Below are 18,736 nucleotides of genomic sequence, written 5' to 3'. Positions count from 1 at the left end.
TCATCCTCAGTGTGTCCTTCCACACCTGCCGGTTCCTCCCTGGTGGCTTCGCTTACAGACACCTCTCCTCCTGCCCCTCTGCCCCAGCTGTTGGCAGCTGCAGCTGACTCACAGCTTAGCATGCAGCCAGGGAAAGAGGAACAGCACCTGGCAGCTGCTTTGACGACTACAGGATCCACGGAGAACTGTGCTACCCCTACCAGTACCGCCCCTGCTGCCTCAGTTTCCCAGGATGCTCAGGGAATCATTGATGGCCTCCAACTGATGGACAGGCATATATCCAAGCCTCATGGTCCCAGAGAGTGGACAGCTGTCCCATCTCTGGACGAGAGAGAATTCCTAGTAGCGGCAGGAGATAGTAGCTTCCATTTCTCCTATTGTTACCAGCTGTTAGGGGATACCATAGAAAAGACATCTAAGGCCCTAGAAAGCAGCTTATTAAAACAGAAGAGGGGAATATATAAGGCCACACCCCAAAATAGGTTCAGCAAAGCCCCATACACATACAATCTTTCAAATTGCTGTATAGGACAGCCTGACATGCCCATTTACAGACACTTTCTGAACAACAAAAAAGTAAAAATAAAAGTCTTGATCAAGACCTCAGTCACAGGACAAATAGAAAGCCCATGCAACCTCGTAACATGGGAGAGAGGGTTTGCTTGTGTCTCTACAGGTGAAGGACTCAGATGGATCCCGGCAAAGAATGTAAAGCCTTACCATACACCGAAATCTGGCAGTGCCCTCACCAATGGCAGTGACTTTGCAGGTGCAAACCAAGAAGCAAGCGCTCAGATTTGAACTGTGCTAAGACGAGATGAAAACTACCTGCCAGAAACAATTCAAGACTATGGACATTTATTTTCACATGCATGTTAATTTTGTACCCTTGTTGTTACATTTGTTCTCTTATTTCAAATTTTTGTATTGAGATTTCACCTATAGGTTAACCAAAGACAAATGCCTGGGTAACTCTGGCCAAGACTGCAAGCTCTGATACCATATCTCTAACTGATACAAAGCTCTAATAGACTTTTTCAACCTAGTCAATTATAGAACCTTCCCCAAAAGGTTTTTATAACACTACCTCAGTTAAATTCTTCCATTAGACTAAAGTATTCAAATGGTTAAAATGCTCAATCAGTAAAGAAATAAACGCCACCTTGATTACAATTAATAATCTAGCTAAACAGTTTATCTGAAGGTTTGAGCTCTGCATCTTGGCTGAAGGAACTCTGTAAAGTAAGCTTGATTGTTTTTAGAGTAATAAGTGTAGTTTCATTAGCAATATGTTATGTACCCCAAGTTGTGCAAAAATAGTAATTAAGTCTGTATTTACCTTTTCAAAAGTTTAACGAAAAGGGGCAATTGTTGCAGAGGATAGATAGATATGATTGTTATTTTAGCTAGCTGGATGTCACTTCTACCCTTGGATGAATCCTGGAGTGAAATGGACTGTTCCTCCCACCCTGCAAAAGATTGTGGTTCATCCCGCACCTCTGTACCTGCCCCTAAAACAGAGTCTGTAACCCCATTGGCCCATGCCTTGTCCCAGCCCACCTAGGAACCCCTGAAAAGGGGGCTCCGAGCGGCCATGCGGCCTCTTGGATTTCATCCCTCTCTTGGCCCTCTCCTCTCTTGGCCCTCTCCTCCTCTCTTGGACTTCCTCCCCCTCTGGGGCTTCCCCTCTCCTAAACCCTCTGTTTCTCTCTCCCCTCCCCCGTCCTCCTAAGCCCAGCCACGTGCTACGCCTGAGAGCACGAGGCTCGGGCATTCCTGAATTCTCCAATAAACCTCTTCCCCCAAGAGCAAGCTTCAGAGATCTCAGCCTCCCTACACCCCGACCGTGCAACAGGAGCCTACTCATCCCACATGCAGCTTAATCCTATTGTATCTTTTCTGATACCTAATATATGAATATTATACATCCTACTGCAGGTACAGAGTAGAGAAGACAATATTTCTCTTACCTCGATATTTTTAGAGCATGGCCTACAATTGCTGGTTCAGCATATTGGGCTGACTGTACATTTGGCTTCCTCTGAGAAGGAATTGAGAAGGTCACTAAGAAACAAACTTAATTCATGCCTTTTCCTCTATGGAGCAGAAGGATCTTGCCAATAAGTCAGATTCAAGTGGTCTCATGATGATTTTCTCCATGTTCCTGTTCCTCAGTGATTTCCTTAAAACGGTATTAGTTAAATGCTTGTATTGGTTTGAAAAGACAGGAGTCTGTGAAGGAAGGCAAAAGCCTCCTGTGAAATGGAAAAGGTAAAATCCCTCCCTCTGAATTACTACAATTTTAAAAAAGGCTCTCAGGCAAAAATATGGGAATGGAAATAACAGTTCTTTACTAGGAGAAAAACAAACAAAAAAAAATAATAAAAATGTAATTAGTACAAACAAAACTAGTGATGGAGTCAGAAACCTGACACCCTGAGGAGTCAGGGTGTTGACAGTAGTCCAGTTAAAATAGTGGCAGCTCCTCCTGGAGTGGCAGATGAAATCCTGCTGAAGTGGTGATCTCTAGAAGGGTGGAGTTTTCTCTGAAGGTCTTGTAGTAGTTGGGCCTGGTCTTCCTCTGGGAATCCAGCAGAGAAGAAGCTGCTTCTCTGGGAATCCAGCGAAATGGCTGCCAGTGTCCCAAAAAGTGCTGATTTTATGCAGGTAAGAATGCTTGGCTCCTCCCTCTGGGTGGAGCATCTCTCAATGGGATAATGTAACTTTACCAGTCATGCAGTGAGTCATTCAATGGTCCATTAACAGAAGATACCTCCCCAGAGGGAGACATTGTTCTTGGAAGAGGTAAGAAAACTGCCCCACCTCCAACAGCAATAGAATACATGCTTATCTTACAAGCCAGGACATTATGCATGTAGGGTTTTCTTCTTTGGGGTGAGGCAAGATTTCTGAGTTATTTTTATGTCAGCCAAGCTCCCCACACTTCATATGAATTCAACATACATGTTTGTGGCAGAATACTGATATCATCAACAACAATTCATGTTATGAGACCATGCTGGCTTTCCCTTTTTATTGTGCAGACACAATGCCTTGATAAAACTGATGAGCTTATTTGACAGTGTTTGAAAATTCACCTGTACAGGTGATGTTGAGTATTGTGACAGCTTTTGAATATGTTGACCAAGGTGATGGTCCAGTTAGATCTTGGTTAAAAGCTTGATTAGATCTCATAATAGCTCATTGATAACATCCTCAGAGTTTGCATTGTGAAGTCTCTTGCTGTTTTTATTCTTTATATTTGAGCAAATATACATTGTACCTTTCTTCTCATTAGAACTTCTGTCAGTTTTGGAGGTGTTTGGTTTTTTTTGTTTGTTTTGTTTGTGTTTCCTCCCCCCTCCCCAATTCTTATGCCCGTTTCCATTTGTGGCTTTGGGAAAGATTCTGGCAGAGGTCATGTGAAACAGTGTCTGCAAACATCAAAGGCAAATCTATTATGGTTCTTAGTTTGTCTCTTTCATCCTAAAAGCACGCCTAGAGTGGTCATAGGAGCCTTATAGAAGTGTTGGAGTAGAGTGGAGAGGGTGGTTAAAAACAAGAAATTGCATCTGTGAGCAGAAATAGAATGCTGACAGAAGTTGAGTGTGGATTGCAGTGGATTTAAAGATGCACGTTTTTTCGTGTGGCTGCCTGCACAGTAACATCCTCTCTTGTGTCAGCTACCTTCTTAACAATGTTTCTTTTTCTTCATGGCAGTCTTTGTATCTCATTCCCAATTCAGCTGACAGGACCAAGGTTGCTGCCTACTTTTTTTGGTTGAAAGAATGGCTACTGGAAAAGAGAAGGAATGGTGCTGAGTATAAAGCCACTGATAAGATTTTGTACTTCTTTTTGTACTTCTTTGTACAACTTTGTACAGTTGATAAGCCCTAGTTACTGGATGGGGAAATCTACAAAAGAGTTGTTGATAACAGCACTTAAAATAACACTGGAATAACAATGTAAATGATTCTGAAACTGTCCTGGTTGTGTCCCTTGTCCCTTCAGACTGACAAGTTCCACAAGGCAGGCCCACATGAGAAAGGGTTCCTGTCAGCAGAGACTTCAGGGGCTTCCTCACATCTGCCTGTAGTCACAGCATGGTACCATAGAAAGAGGATGGAGTAATTAATAATTAATAAGATATCTACATGCATATAGGAGCTTAAATATAAAATTGACAATATTTATTAAAACACACCTAAATTAATGTTTATAAAGACTAATGTTTCAGGTGTGTGTAGCAACACAAAGTAATAAAATCAAGTCCACTGGTACTTCTACAAATCAACCCTTAATTTTACTCTTTTAAGTAGTGTAAAAAGAGTTTAAAAGTGTTTCATAATGCAAATAGTTCATTAGGATGCATTGGGACTAATCTTTTCCTGTGAGCAACAGACAGATGCTGCTCCCCAGCATTTTAGTGATTGTTTAATGCTGGACTATCTCTTATGATAACTCATTTTTTCTCTTTAGTGAAAGAAAGGGTTGGCTTTCTGAACCATCTGAGCAGCTGGCCCCTAGGAAGGAAAGAAAGCAAGCTAATCCATTAAGTGAATGGTAGAATCTAGCAAATTGTATCAACTAGAAATCCTTTTTAAAAATTCTCATTACTCAAGAGTCTGGCAGAGCCACATCTAGCTAAGTGGTTTATGTTCCCTACAAAGTCTGAAAGTGTGGTCTATGAAGAAGAAATGTCACAACTGAAGCAGGTATTCTGCTTAAGGGCTGCTCAAATGGGCCTCAGAGTGCTAGGGAACAGTCTGGGCAAGCTGAAGAGGAACAATTCATTCTTCAAGAACCACCAGAATTGACTTGGGAGTCCCAGTTCTCTGTCAGTCTTACTTAACTGGCACTGTTGAGAATTTTATCTAGTTCACACTAAACAAAATGGGAAAATAGCAAAGGATTGTATAGGAAAGAAAACCTGATAGTGAATACATTTTCAGTTAATGTATTTATTTGAGAAATAGATTTTAGGACATTTTTTCTTCTTATTGCATTTGTGATAGGAAAATAAATTAGGATGGGACAATGTTGACAAGTATCTCAAGCATTTTAACAGCATAAAAATGGAAATAATGCATCATGCCTACAGTATTTCTTTGAGTGAATAAATAGATGTTGCTATAGGAATCCTTTTTGGCATGCTATATTTCAATGTTTATTTATTTACTCCATTACAAGAAGTGAGAAAATTCTATCCTTGATACTGTATATTGTTTTTCTAGTTTGTAGAATAAGTGAGTGAAATCTTTTTCTGTTAGAGTGTAGATATTCCTGTTCTGAAAGACTGCTAGACCACTGTCCATGAAACTTATATTGATCTACCCATGGTGGAGAGTCTCCTTGTACAGAACGATTTCAGTACATTAAAGCACCACATCCACTGAGTTAACTGTGGTGTCTGATCTCTTGATGCCCCTCTTGAATCAATAATTTTAAAACTTAACCTATTTCTTATCCTGGGGTTGGAATCCGTGTACTTTTCCCTCACAAAGAAAGGTTTACAGTGAATTGTATAAATTTTCAGATAAACAGCTTTGCCAGCCTGAACTATGTTGAGCATCTTTGGCTTTCATTCCTGGAGGAAAGACAACAAATATAGCCTGTAGCTTATTGCGAGTTTACTCATCTCACAAAGAGTCTTTGAAAGGACAACAGTATATTATGTTTTCTTCCAGGGATATGGCTCTTAGTCACAACTTCCTCTTGGTTCTTGGAAGAGATACAGATTATCTGGTACCTAGGTTAAATCAAGTTCATCCCATTTGAGGCCTTTTCTTTATCAGATCTCTTCAGAAGGTAAGATTAAAGTATACTATCTTCATGGAAAAGAGCTTGGAAAGGCTGGGTGCTTACAGAGTACCAGCACTAAAAATCTCTCCCTGCCTTCTCTTGGCTAATTTTTATTTCTGCAGAAGACTCATATACCATGCCAAGAATATACAGCTATAAATATTCCTTCAATGTTTCTCTATTGCAAGTTGTAGTGTACAATTGAAGCGCCTGATGTTAAGAACTAAACTCTGAGTCTACATGGGAGACATGATGCAAGATTCTTTGAAATAACCAGAAAAAAAAAACCCACCAAAACTTTTCTACAAGGAATCAGGTCCACTTAGATTTAACTAGTTTTTTGTTGGTTTTTTTTTTTTTTTTTTTTTTTTTAATAATTAAAAGTTAATTTTACTGGCACATAGGCAGAGAAAAAGTAGGCATTATTGTCAGGCTGTGAAAAGGGTACAGTTTGTCCTGTGCCTGGGGACTGCATAGGACTTCTCATCCTCAGGGAGCTCCAGTCTCCAGTCCATCACACACATACCTGCCCATGCTTCCACTGGGGCATAAAGTTAGGGAGAGGAATATTGGATATGTTCCTACTTATATTCTCCTTGTCTATCCTCTGGGGACTTCAGTACCAAATACAGATGGAAAGCAGGAGTCAGCTGTAGCTTTATGAGGGGATGCACCTTTCTTCTACTTGCAGAAGATGTTCCTAATATCAATCCACTGTTGTATTGAAGTGCTTTGTAGCCAGCATTGGGCTGGCCTTGGCCAGCTGCCAAGCACCCTTTGCAGCCTCTCTCTACCCTTCTCAGCTGCACAGGAGAAAAAACCACAATAAAAAAGCTCATTGGTCGAGATAAGGAGGAGATCACAAAGCCAATGTGTCATTCAGCTGTGTTCAGTTCTGATACCCTTTGTCAGCAAAGTGGCATTTCTGTCATGAGTGCAAGAAGGCAAATGAAAAAAATGCACACTACAGCCCCAGGGGTTCCCAAACTATTTGGATTGTAGAAAACTAGGTATAAATTTGTTGTGTCTGTAGAAAACAGATCTGGTGTCTTAATGTTGGCCTGAGCTGCTCAACAGCACGTAAGGCCACATCAGCTAAAGAAGGAAATATATTGTCTATTAGAGGAGGGTTTTGTTTTAGTTATTATATTGAAAATACAGAAGACAAGTATGAAAATGAACAAGTGTTCCTCATACCAATCTCAATTTGCCTGTCATTCACATTTTCCTTCTGGAATCTCCGTGGAGGCTTGGAGGCTAGCTTAAGAAATGCTGCCTCATGGGTTGCAAAACATAGTTTGCAAAACAGAGTTTGGGACCAAGGGACCAAGAAGTCAACTTCATGTCACTTTGTTTCCTATATTCTGTCATTTGAAGTCAAACTAATAAATGGAATACCAGTTCGCTACTTTTTTTACCCTGGCTTTCTTGCCAGGGAGATTTCCTTTTGAGATAGACCCATTCCCCTCCTTATATTTTTTCTTCAGAATTTATTTCCTGATTCTTAGCTTGCTCCAAGAATGCAATTTCTGGCTTATGTGAGATATATCTGTGATAACTAGTGGTTCTTCTTTCCCCATTCTTTGAGATTGAGATACAAAAAGCAAATGCAGAAAATTACACCTTCTCCTTTGCTGAGATTGTCCTTCCTTTCCAAACTCTTACTATGAATTATTTACCATGAGCCATATTCATTGTGTACAGATCTTATACATCTTATCTCTTTATCCCTGGTTCTCAGCTTTTCATACATCATGACTGAGTGGACATGAGAGCACTTACGTTTTCCTGGATGCAGTAACCTGGATGAAGTGACAGCCCCATCTCAGGGCAAGTGTGGTCCAATGTTTGCTTTGCTCCTTCCACTGGCACAGTGGCAGCCAGGGAGGGCTCAGGCCTGTGGTCTAGGGTGAGCTGTGGCACACTCTGGGCAGAGTCCCACCCAGGCAGCTGTGTGTTCATACACCTGAGGCATACCATTGCCAGCAGGCTTGATGTAGCTGCAGAGCCATAGCAAGGCAATATTACTAATATAAATGACAGATCCTGCATTTAGAGTGGAGGTTTTTCATAACTTCTGCTTTTTCAAAGTATCTTTCCTGTCTGCTCTTTATCAGTTTTGGTGTTTCTGCTGTCATAAGTCTCAAATTGGAAATATATTAGCTGTAACAGCTCAGTGAATCATTCTTATGTTTCTTTTTGCAGATGGCCTAGTAGCTGAAATTGAGAAAAAGATTACAGAAGCTTTTGAGGTGTTTGACCGTGAATCCAATAAAACTGTGGATGGCAGGTTTGTAAATATATTCACAAATATATTACAGAATCTCAATAGAGATAAACAGCTCCCTAAACTGGCATCTGCTTTACCAGAAAATGTCATAGAATCAGTTATTTTCACCCTGTTGGACAAGTATGTTTGTAGTGGATAGACCTTGGATGGATGCCTAAAAATTCTTGGATGCTTTTAATTCTGGTATTTTTAAAGTCTGAATATTTGACAGTGCTACTTGAACTTAATTTTAACATAAACATTCATACACGTATAACTTATGTTATAAAATGCATAAACCACATGTTTATGTCTCAGGGAGCAGGCTCTGAGGTTATAAGCTGTTATCATGAAAGTTTACTGAAGTAGTTTTTCATATTTATAATTACTATTTTCAAAATAATATAATTTTAATTATAAATCAGTTATTGAATAGAAACACTACAATGGAGTGTGAGAACTGGTGAAATGTTGTCATTATACATTCTGCATGAAGACAAATTGAAAAACATATTTAAATGTTCTGAACAGCTTTTCTGTATTACAGAGAGGAAATTGAGGTGCAAAATATTTACGTGATGGTTGTAGCAATGCATGTTTACTAACGATTCTAAATGTAAGAAATTGCAGGTATTCCATAGAAGTAATGGTTTTTCAGCTATACCCGATGGGGAGAATATCAGGATATGTCTCCATACTCAGTATAGTTGCTGTTCCCTTGTCCGTAGGGCTCTGCAGGGGAGAGTGATCTCTTAAAGCTCTTAAATCTCTTGGTCTGTGCCCAGGGAGGAGCCTGATGACCAGGGCTGGAGCTGTCTCGATGCCCCCTGGTGCCCTGCTCCTGGCTGGACAGTAGGGTGAGCCCTGGCTGCCCAGCCTGGGGCAGAGCCCCCACCAGTACCACCCCCAGCCCTCACTGCATCATGGCCTACTCACTGCTTGTTTGTTTGTCTGTAGTCTTGGCATCTGCAGTCTTGGTTAGGCAGCTGTAGAATTTTCTCCACTTCTCACTCTGTTATATATGGATATACAGCTTGGGAGCATATTACAACAATGAAATGATACAAGTAGACTTTTAAAAAAATGTATTCATTCAGACAGGGGACATCCAAAAGTCTATTTAATGTAGTAAATGCACAATTTCACATTAATTTTTGTGTAGTACGGGTACAGACAATGAACAAAAACTTACTGTCTAATTATACCTAGGTTCATATTGCAGAGCTGTATCACAAATGGGATTATTAATGGCTGATTATCTTGTATCAGAAGGTGGCAGCACAGCACAAGTCTTAACCACAATTGTAGCTTTATCAGTGTTAATGCCTGAAATATCAGATATCCGTGAAGAAAGGAAAATGATACTGGTTTGACAAGCCAACATAGGTATTCCATGACTCCTAGTACAAATTAGTAAGAAATTAAGCACTAGGAAGATGGTATTTTTCATTAATATTTCATGTTCTTCAGTCAAGGACTTTTGTGATATTGCAAATATTGTTATTAAAAGTGTTATATGTAAAGTGAAAACCATGACCCAAAATTGTCATTGCATCTGTGTTACAAAACTTGTATGATCATAACTTTGATTTAAACTATTGTTTTGTATTCTAGTAACTACACAGCAGAAACTGCAGCTGCTGAACTAAGTGAGAAGAAGGGGCTGGGAGCAAAATAGTTTCCTATCAGGTCCTTTAAACTCCATGTTATTACCAAATGGGTCCTGACTTTTTTTACCACAAGCACTTCAAGCAAAACCCTCATGCTGGCATGCAGGCAGACTGCCAGATAGAGCATCCAGCAGTGCCAGATTTTGCAGACTCTTCTAGGGTCTGACTTACCTCAGACACATCACAGTTCTGCTGGGTGTGAGTGAAGTGGGGCAGGAGGGTGATGGCAGCATTCCCATTCCTGGCAGTCTGTGAGAGCAGAAACAGTGTGGGACAACAAGGATGTAGGATTTGTGTTGGATGTTGCTCTGGTGGAGGCAGGGAATAATTACAAGTAGCTGGAAAATATGAAGGAGTGCAGAAGTGAGAACAACAAATGCAATATTAGACATACTAGAAGTAGGATTATGGACAAGGATTATGTCTAAATGAGTGACCTCCCTGAGGCCATTAGCCATTCACACCCACAGGGGCAGGGTCATTTGAGTAGATGGTTTAATTTCATAACACATGGATGTGTGGGATTTGGTTTTGCTCTGTAACTAGTTTTGTGCAGCCAGCCTTTTTCTCTCTTTTGTATATTGTAGTGCTTCTCATGTTTTCAGTCAGAATGGGAACTCCTTGGGACCTGTCCGAGGAGGTCATAGACTTACAAATATAATTTTGCATGTGTTTAGTGTGCTGCATTCAGGGCCTTACGGTTGTAAGAAGATTTTACAAAAATCATTCCTGCTTGTACTACCATTTTTATTAGGCAATCTGATTTTTGCACAAAATGGAAAAATTTACCACTGGTCAAGATGAAGGAACCACAGAGGTTTGGATCATGAAAACCACTGGCACTGTGAATAGATATTCAAATGTGCTTAAATTTTTGTGTTGTTGAATTGAATTGTAAGTCACAAGCTTTATTAATGCTTCTGTTATTTTTATTAAATCATACCATAAGTCTCATTAAAGCTTCATTACAGCCTTACAATAATTTTGTTTCTAGTCTGTGACATTGTTCATCTGAGACAACTTTGAGGCACTGCCAGTTTGGTCAGAATTTTATTTAGAGCCTCAGAACAGCTGCACCAGGTTCAGCAGTAAATGCAAGCTATGAATATATTTACAGCATAAACAGAGTGGTGATAAGCCACTTTGTTGCTCTGTTTGACTCTCTGAGAGCACAGGATGGACATACAGGGCTGCCTTCTTCCTCACCTTTTGTAATTGTTCTTTAATGCAGTTAGAATTTGTATCTTTATAGCATTTAATGGAAGTATGTATTTTATTTGTTACTTTGCATCTCAGTAGATTTTCAAGTGGTTTGTTAACTACAGATATATAGACTTTACTGAAAAACATTACAATTAGAGAACAGCAATGTAAAAGTAACTTGCGCACAGTAAGTGCAAGTGCAACACAATAGTAAAGAATCTTTTAGTGAAATTGCAAGAACAATTTCAAGGAGCTTCAGAATATTTTCTGTCCGAAAAAGCAGACATTCCTTACTGAGGCATCAACTTAAAATTCCAAATAGATTTTCTTGTGTGCCTTTATGTGCACACCCCTATATGCAAGCTCTGAATTGGTATCTGTATTCTCAAAAGTCTTGTATTGCAGACTTATTAACACAGATCCTTCCTTCCTTCCTTCCTTCCTTCCTTCCTTCCTTCCTTCCTTCCTTCCTTCCTTCCTTCCTTCCTTCCTTCCTTCCTTCCTTCCTTCCTTCCTTCCTTCCTTCCTTCCTTCCTTCCTTCCTTCCTTCCTTCCTTCCTCCCTCCCTCCCTCCCTCCCTCCCTCCCTCCTTTCCCTTTCCCTCTTTTCTTCTTCTCCTCTCTTTCAGAGAGATTGGTTGCATTATCAGGTCACTGGGTTGCTTCCCAAATGAGGCAGAAGTACAGGAACTACTTGCAAAGGTAAATATTTCGATCTACTTTATTTTTTTTTCAGTCTTCAACTTGCAGAAGTTTGGCCCTTCTACCTTGCTGAATGGGAAATCTAAACTCTTTTCCAAGATGTTGGAAGTGTCATGGAAGTGTTTCCAGCAGACAGTCTTGTAGTTTGCCCTGAATCAGTTCTTTAGGCTGATGAGGTAGCGATGTGTTAAAATGAGGAGTCTTTGACTCTTTTTTGCCCAGAAAGGGACTGTGACACTGTGCCAAGCTGGAGGGACATTTTTAGAAAATGGAGGAAAAACTGACTGATGAAAAAGAATGTCCTAAACCTCAGTCAGATATCCAAACTCTAACCATCTCCCTCTTTTGGACATGCCATGGAAACACATTGCAGGGTTAGGTAGTAAAAATTAGTTCTTGAGCAGGTGTTAAAATTAAACATCAGATTCAAAAAATACCTAGAGGGAAAGCCTGCCATTTTTTGAACTAGGTCCTGTTATTGCTGCCTTATAGCAACCTTTCAACATTCTGTCCTTCATGAGGTCTTTCTCAGTCTTGGGATTTCTGAGTTATAGGTTAGAATCTTTTCTTACTTGATTGCTTAAATTTGTAAATCAGGCTTCAGGACATGAAACATCATAAAACCTAGTGGTCCTCTCATTCTCCCAGTGATAGACAGGGTAAGGTAAAGAAATTACATTTCTCCACATTCTTTTCCTATACTAATTTTTGTCTCCTTTCATCATGCTTGTAATAGAAAAGTGGTGTGCTGGTGCCTTGGCATTGTGTAATTAATAAATAGGACAAAGAAGTGGGAAAAAGAGTTCATATTCTTTTTGCAAATGGGCACACTGCTTTAAGGAGTGGACAGTGCTGGAGCTGAGAGGTGGGGGTAAGGATTTTTCTCCTATTCTTGTGTAGGTTAGGATGCTGGGAATTGATATCTCATACTGTTTTCTTCCTGCTCCAACAAAAATTTGGATAGTTGCAGTAGTAGTGTCTTCTCACTAGGCTTGTCTGGTCTCTTGTAGATCTGAATTTAGTGTGAGAAGTCTTGCACTAAGTCTTGTGAAAATGATGCAGCTGCTTCAGATGAGGAAGTGCAGAGATCCACTAGAGGAGAAAGCTCTTTTAACTTGATACTGCAATCTGTTTGCTCTGGTTCTGTACTCTCAGAACCAGATTGTCTCAGCTCCCACTGACAAACAAGACAAAATGGAAAGAGAAATTATGGTGCTTAATATAGATGAGGTTTTTAGTGTCCCACAGTGACTTTTCTTTACAGCAAATGAACAGTGCAACTCCTCACTGAAGATACAGATTTGTGAAAAGGGGATGCCTTGACAATCCTGTTCAAGTCCAGGGGAACCAGGAGAATTTAAGGCCTGCCTCATCCTCTGGAAGGGATTGGACTTTTTTTTTTCCCCCCAGTTTTCAATATTACTAAAAATGTGAGATAAGTAATACATAAAAAGTACAATGCAATGTAGCTATGAGGTCGAAGATTCTTGAGATATAACAGTGTAACATGTATGAAAATGCTGATTATAAGAATATTAAAATACAAATACTGCAAGAAGAAAGAATACATTCAGAGTGATGGTTAACCTTAAAGAACACTGCACTAGCAAATAAATAGCAAATAATGTTTCATGGTGCTTGTAAATGAAGCTTTGGCATAGGTACATAGAACAACACTATCTTCTTGTGGAATCCTTCATATATTATGATAATCACATAATTTATGTAAGATGGCACTGTAATTGGCTGTAGTAATACCATTTTATCTTAATCTAGATAAGGTAAAAATTCTTTCTGTTAGCCAGTTTGTAACCAAGCTATTTCCCCAGTATTGTTGCCCATTTCTGTTTCTCACTACGTGTCTCTGTCATCTCATCTTCCTATTAGCCTTATTGTTAAACTAGCACATACTCCCATCATGTTATTAATATCTGCAAAAGCAGTATTCATATAATTATGTAATCTCTATAAATTAACATATAACATTTCTTATATTGCCTTATACTCAATTTTGTACTTAATATCATATCTCTAGGGTACTTAATATCATATCTCTAGGCTTACTTACAAAGATAAGATTAAATGCTAAATCTAGAGATGGTGGAAACTTACCTAAGGGTTACTACAATGCCTGGAGTTCGGTACAGTGCTCTGCCTGGTAACTCTGGAGGATGTTTTTGTTTCTTTGTATTTCAAGTACCCCAGTATTATGGCTGAAAGAACAGAGATACAAAACATAATAGGTGCTACAATACAGTTGTTGTGGGAGCTGTGGATGTACTCAAAGGAAAGGAATAGAGTGAAACTCACAGAGTCTGAACAAGCAAATACTGTTACTGTGAAAAGAGGAGGAAATACAGAAAAAGAAAACGTGAATTAGAAATGAGGTGTAGAGTGAGCATGAGGAAGAGTAAGAAGTGATAGAAATAGGATTAATTTTAACTGCTCAAGATGCTACTGTATCTATAGACACTCTGAAATGGAAGCTGTTTGTTCCATGTCAGAGGAAGGTGAGGTTGCTGATCACCTCCCAGGACAAAGTTTTGCCAGGTATTTTGTTACATATTTTCAATCAAGCAAGCAGCAAAACAAGTGATTCTGTAATGGTAAAAGGTTCCATTTGGTTTAGAATGAAGCATGCAACATCTTTATTTCCTTACTGAAGATCCTTTATGCTGGCTCACCAAATAGAAGGCAAATGGCTGTCTTGCCCCTTCCAGAACACTGGAAAAGAGCATGCAGCAGCAGTTACATCTTTCCATTTAAGCAACTGGATGTATAAGGAGCTGCCCCAGCTATGACCCAGTGTCCAGGAGGAAGATTCCTTACTAAACTTTTCCTGGCTCAGTTGTAAGATATGAAATCAGTGCCTGTTTGAGTTTTCTTTCAATCTCAGCTGTGTCTCAGGGGGCCTAGCAACCTCAAGGCATGCATCCAGTTTCAATACAGACAGGAACAGGCTAGCTCAATTAACAGGGCTCCTTTTGCAAGCAAAACTTGAAATTTTCAGGGAAGGGATGCACCCCAATGACAGAGAGCTGTTTTTTACCTTGTTGCTTATCTCCTGTGGAATTATAGGAATGCATTGAGAATGCTGCTAGAAATCTCCAGTATTTTGGGACTAATTTGTTTGCTGTTTTGGGTAGCATTTTATAGGCTGCCTTATGGCTGTTTTGGTTTGCCCTGACTCAGTCTTGTCTGCCACTCTGGTCCTTCCCCTGACAACTCTCTTTAACTATGAAACATGAAAGCAACAGAGTCTATCATTAAGGTGCATTGACTGGAGATATATCCAAGCTAGCCAATTAAATATGCCCAGAAACATCCTTGAGTGTTGAAGCCAGCAGGCACAGAGCAGCTCATGCCCAGCCTGGTAAATGCTTTATGTAAAGGGCTGCACCAAGCATCCTGCTGGGGAGAAGTCCAAGCCAGCATCTGCTGGGCTAAATGTTGGGTGGCATAGTTCAAAATCATGCCAAGGGAACATGCTCATGGTTTGCTGTAATGAGTGTTCCCATTACACTGCTTGGGAATGCTCCAGATCCTGATAGACTTTACTGATACGGCTTCAGCGTGAATGTTTAAACCTCTGCGGAGTTATTGTGGCAGGTAAGATCAGTTCCTCGGTGTCCAGTTCCTTTGCATGAATGGTTTTGAAGCACAAGAGGGCAATACTGAGTTGCTGCAAGTGTCTGGTAGCAGACCTGTATTTCCCTGGGATATTAGTTCTTCCTTGAATCTCTTTCTATTTGATCACAAGCTTTTCACTCAGATGCTATGGTGCCATATGATATTAAAGACCTGATATAAATATCCAAAGTCTAATGCTGTAGTTTTAATGCAGGGATCACCCCAATTTTCTGTTTTTTGGGTTAGTTTGCTAATGAGTCATATACACTGCCACACTTAAATTTTATTTTTAGATTGAAGAACCGGATGGATTCGTTCATCTGGAAAACTTTCTTCGAGTGATGACAGAAGTTCTACTTGACAGAAGGTAATGGAAAGTGAATTTTATGTGTCTGTAGTTTAGTCCAGATTGACAGGGTTGATCCTGAAAAACAGAAATTTTATGTAACTGGAAGGAGTATAGATCTTCTTTGTTATTTGAACTCCTTTTACATTAGCTATATAGATTTTGTTTCAAAATTAGTTCATCTACATTAAATTATGTTGTACTGATGATATACGTAATACTAACTTATAATCATAATTGTGATAATATGTAGCTTTTAAAAAAAAATTGAATCAAAATTGCTATTCAACACACTTTGTATACCTCTGAAATATTTTGCATGCAAATTAAGGTCACAACTATTGCTTTCTCTGAACATATGAGTTACAGTTACTGAGAAACACTGAGTGTTACAGTGTATTCTAAAGAAGTTGTGCAAACAAGCTTCATATTTATGTCTCAAAATGGCTGCCAGGTAGAGCTGAACAATTAGCACTCTAAAAGACTGCTGATCTAGAAGTGATCACAAACGTGCATAGAAGGACTTGTGCTATTTTGACATTTTACACTAAAGCAAGATTACTTACAAGGAGTTTAATTTTAAAGATGGTAGTCAAGGCTTTTGAGAAACTCAGTCTTGTGCAATCCTGAGAAGTTATTTTGCATATAGAGGGCCTCTGGTAGGAGGGTGTTCTACATATGAAGTAGCTGTGGCTCCACACTGATGTTCAGAAAATGATGCCTTGCTGCTCTGGGCTCTTCTCCTCCTCCTCCTCCACACCCTCTTCATGCAAGCTCACACACACACACACACACACACACACACACACACACACACACACACACACACACACAAACACACACACACACACACACACACACACAGATACCTCCTGCACGCTTTCCCCAGGCTAGTGCAAGCTTGTCAAGACCCACTCCATCTTCTGGGGCACTGTCCATAGTTCAGTTAAGCAAGGGTACATGAGATTTGGATAATAAAATCCAAGGCTTCTTAGAACATTTGATTTTTAGATAGTAAAAGACTGAGGCAGGTTCGGACAAAGCAGTCAAGCAGTTAGAACTTCCCTGGAGCTCCTTCTCTTTAGTATTCTGAGGGTTTGGGGTAAACCTGCTGGGATATGGAAAGTCTCCATTGCTGCCCTGAGCTTTCTTTCCTGCTCCAAAATCAAACATGAATATGCATGCATAAACGTGCCCAGTTCTCCCCTCTCTCTGAAATTGTTAGTGACAGACCTTTTATAGCTACCAGCCTTCTTTGCTCATCATCAGCTCATTAGGCTGCCCAAATCCCACTAGGTGATCTGTTGTCTAGTTACCAGCCTACCTGGACAAAACTTTGTTTTCTTGGTTTGTCCATTTCTGTTCAGTGCACTGGCTTTGTGGAATGATTCATCTGTTGCTGATTCCTGCTAACCCACCAAGCCAGCCCAGACATGCAGAAGACATTAATCTGGCTCCTCAGCACATGGGAAATTAAACAGTAGTACAACAAAAGATGTAAGAGTTAAATATATGCACAGTTCCAAAAGGTCAGGCTGCAATTAAATGTTTGATAGACAAAACTTAGTAAATTCTCATAGAATATAAGCCTTCCTTTCCCTTAGTACTCGTGTTTAGTTTTTTCAGAACACTGGCAGTTACTTAACTTTTCTGATTCCATGGTTTCAGATTCCAGCCTATTCCAGAAGATGTTATTCTACATGCATTTGAGGTCTGTAACAAAATATTCAAGTACCTAATTGCTGGGAAGAAGTTTCTGCTTTTTGATACAATAAGCTTAAAACCACAAGTTTTATTCTTTTTCTTTAAAGGCTTTGGATGAGAATAAATGTGAATATATTACCAAAGAGGACCTGGTCAAACATTTGACTGAAGAAGGTAACATGACTTCTGTAATATCAATATTTAAGTAAAAAGCATTACATAGTATATGGTACCTTGAGGTCCTCACCCTGCAGGCCAAAACCTGCAGGAGTAGATACATTGTCTTCAAACAATGCTGTTGCTGTAATGAGTGGTTACAGACTAGGACGTTTCACTTGTCAGTGATGCAGGGAAAGAGCATTTATCTGCCTGCTTGCAGACATTATAAAATAGAGATTTTTATTCTTATCCTTATCTGTAATTCAGTTATGTCCGGATATTTTGTGATTCTGTGCACACCTCTGTGCTCACTAAATATGTGACTCTTTTGCTGTCCTGTAAAATTGCAGCTTAGATTTCTGGATGTTTCAGTGGTTTCAGTGCTCATTATCTTGATCTTAATTCTAGAGCTGCATGCAAACAAAGAGATTCAAAGGTGAGATTTAAGTTGTACATTCTGTAATCCTCAATATTTCTTGAAGAGCCTGCTTTTCTTGCATGGCTGACTCATGCCTACCTGCCTCATGTTCAAAAGGGTGTGCAGGTTTTGTGCGAGATCTAGCCTCAGATGGCAACCTGGTTCTCTGAGGGATGAAGTAGGCCATAAACAGCTTTGAAGAGAAAAACCGGAAGTCTTTCATGATGTGAATACAAGTGCAAGGAGAGCCAAATGAGAGATACTAATTCTAATGTCAGAAGAAAACCTGACAAAAGTGGTTGTTTTGAAATCCATGGCAGAGAGGAACAGGCTGTTTTGGGGTCTGTGAACTAGAAGATCAGATAGGTCCAGATCATCTGTCTCCTTCCTTTTGGACTGGCTCTCTTGGGTGCAGGACTTATATTGGCAAAAGGGAAGGAGTAAGATACTTAGTTTTGTTCCTTTTCTCCTCTGTGTGAGAATCAAAAGGAGATCCTTACAAGGGAAAGGCAGTGGAATTTGCCAGTCCTTGAAAGTATACTTACCAAGATAAAATGTTATTCTGTGCTGTCTTTCAGGTGAGCCCTTTACTCAGGAGGAAATGGAGGACATGCTCGCCGTTGCTCTAGATCCAGAAACAAATACTCTTCATTACAGAGAATACCGTACAAAGCTGGTAGTAGATGAAACTAAGACCTTCCCTTTTAATGTCTGAGATGCCTTTTGGTAACAGCACCATGGCTTGACAGATAGTTGAAATATGTATTTTAAAGTATAACAAAGCTCAGCTTGTGACTTGGTACTTATAATTAAAATGAAATCTGTGAAGTTACA

General features: G+C 39.7%; 1 protein-coding gene across 4 annotated transcripts in view; it reads left to right on the top strand.

Moving 5' to 3' along the window:
- DRC8 (dynein regulatory complex subunit 8) overlaps nucleotides 1-18,736 on the top strand; it is a 33,947-nt gene extending 15,211 nt beyond the window's left edge. For 3 of the 4 annotated variants that reach the window (XM_085576958.1, XM_021550475.4, XM_085576957.1), the window contains 6 exons: nucleotides 8,008-8,092; nucleotides 11,573-11,645; nucleotides 15,569-15,642; nucleotides 17,290-17,332; nucleotides 17,433-17,499; nucleotides 18,481-18,736. In XM_085576958.1, coding sequence (XP_085433084.1) covers nucleotides 8,008-8,092; nucleotides 11,573-11,645; nucleotides 15,569-15,642; nucleotides 17,290-17,332; nucleotides 17,433-17,499; nucleotides 18,481-18,617 — 479 coding nt within the window. In that variant the 3' untranslated portion in view covers nucleotides 18,618-18,736. The remainder of the gene's footprint in view (nucleotides 1-8,007; nucleotides 8,093-11,572; nucleotides 11,646-15,568; nucleotides 15,643-17,289; nucleotides 17,333-17,432; nucleotides 17,500-18,480) is intronic. The other variant, XM_085576959.1, reaches the window with a different exon arrangement.

This window comes from Lonchura striata, chromosome 3 (genome assembly GCF_050655825.1).
Source record: "Lonchura striata isolate lonStrDom1 chromosome 3, ASM5065582v1, whole genome shotgun sequence".
NCBI lineage: Eukaryota > Metazoa > Chordata > Aves > Passeriformes > Estrildidae > Lonchura > Lonchura striata.
Note: the sequence above shows the minus strand (reverse complement) of the source record. Positions and strands in the feature narration are given on the sequence as shown.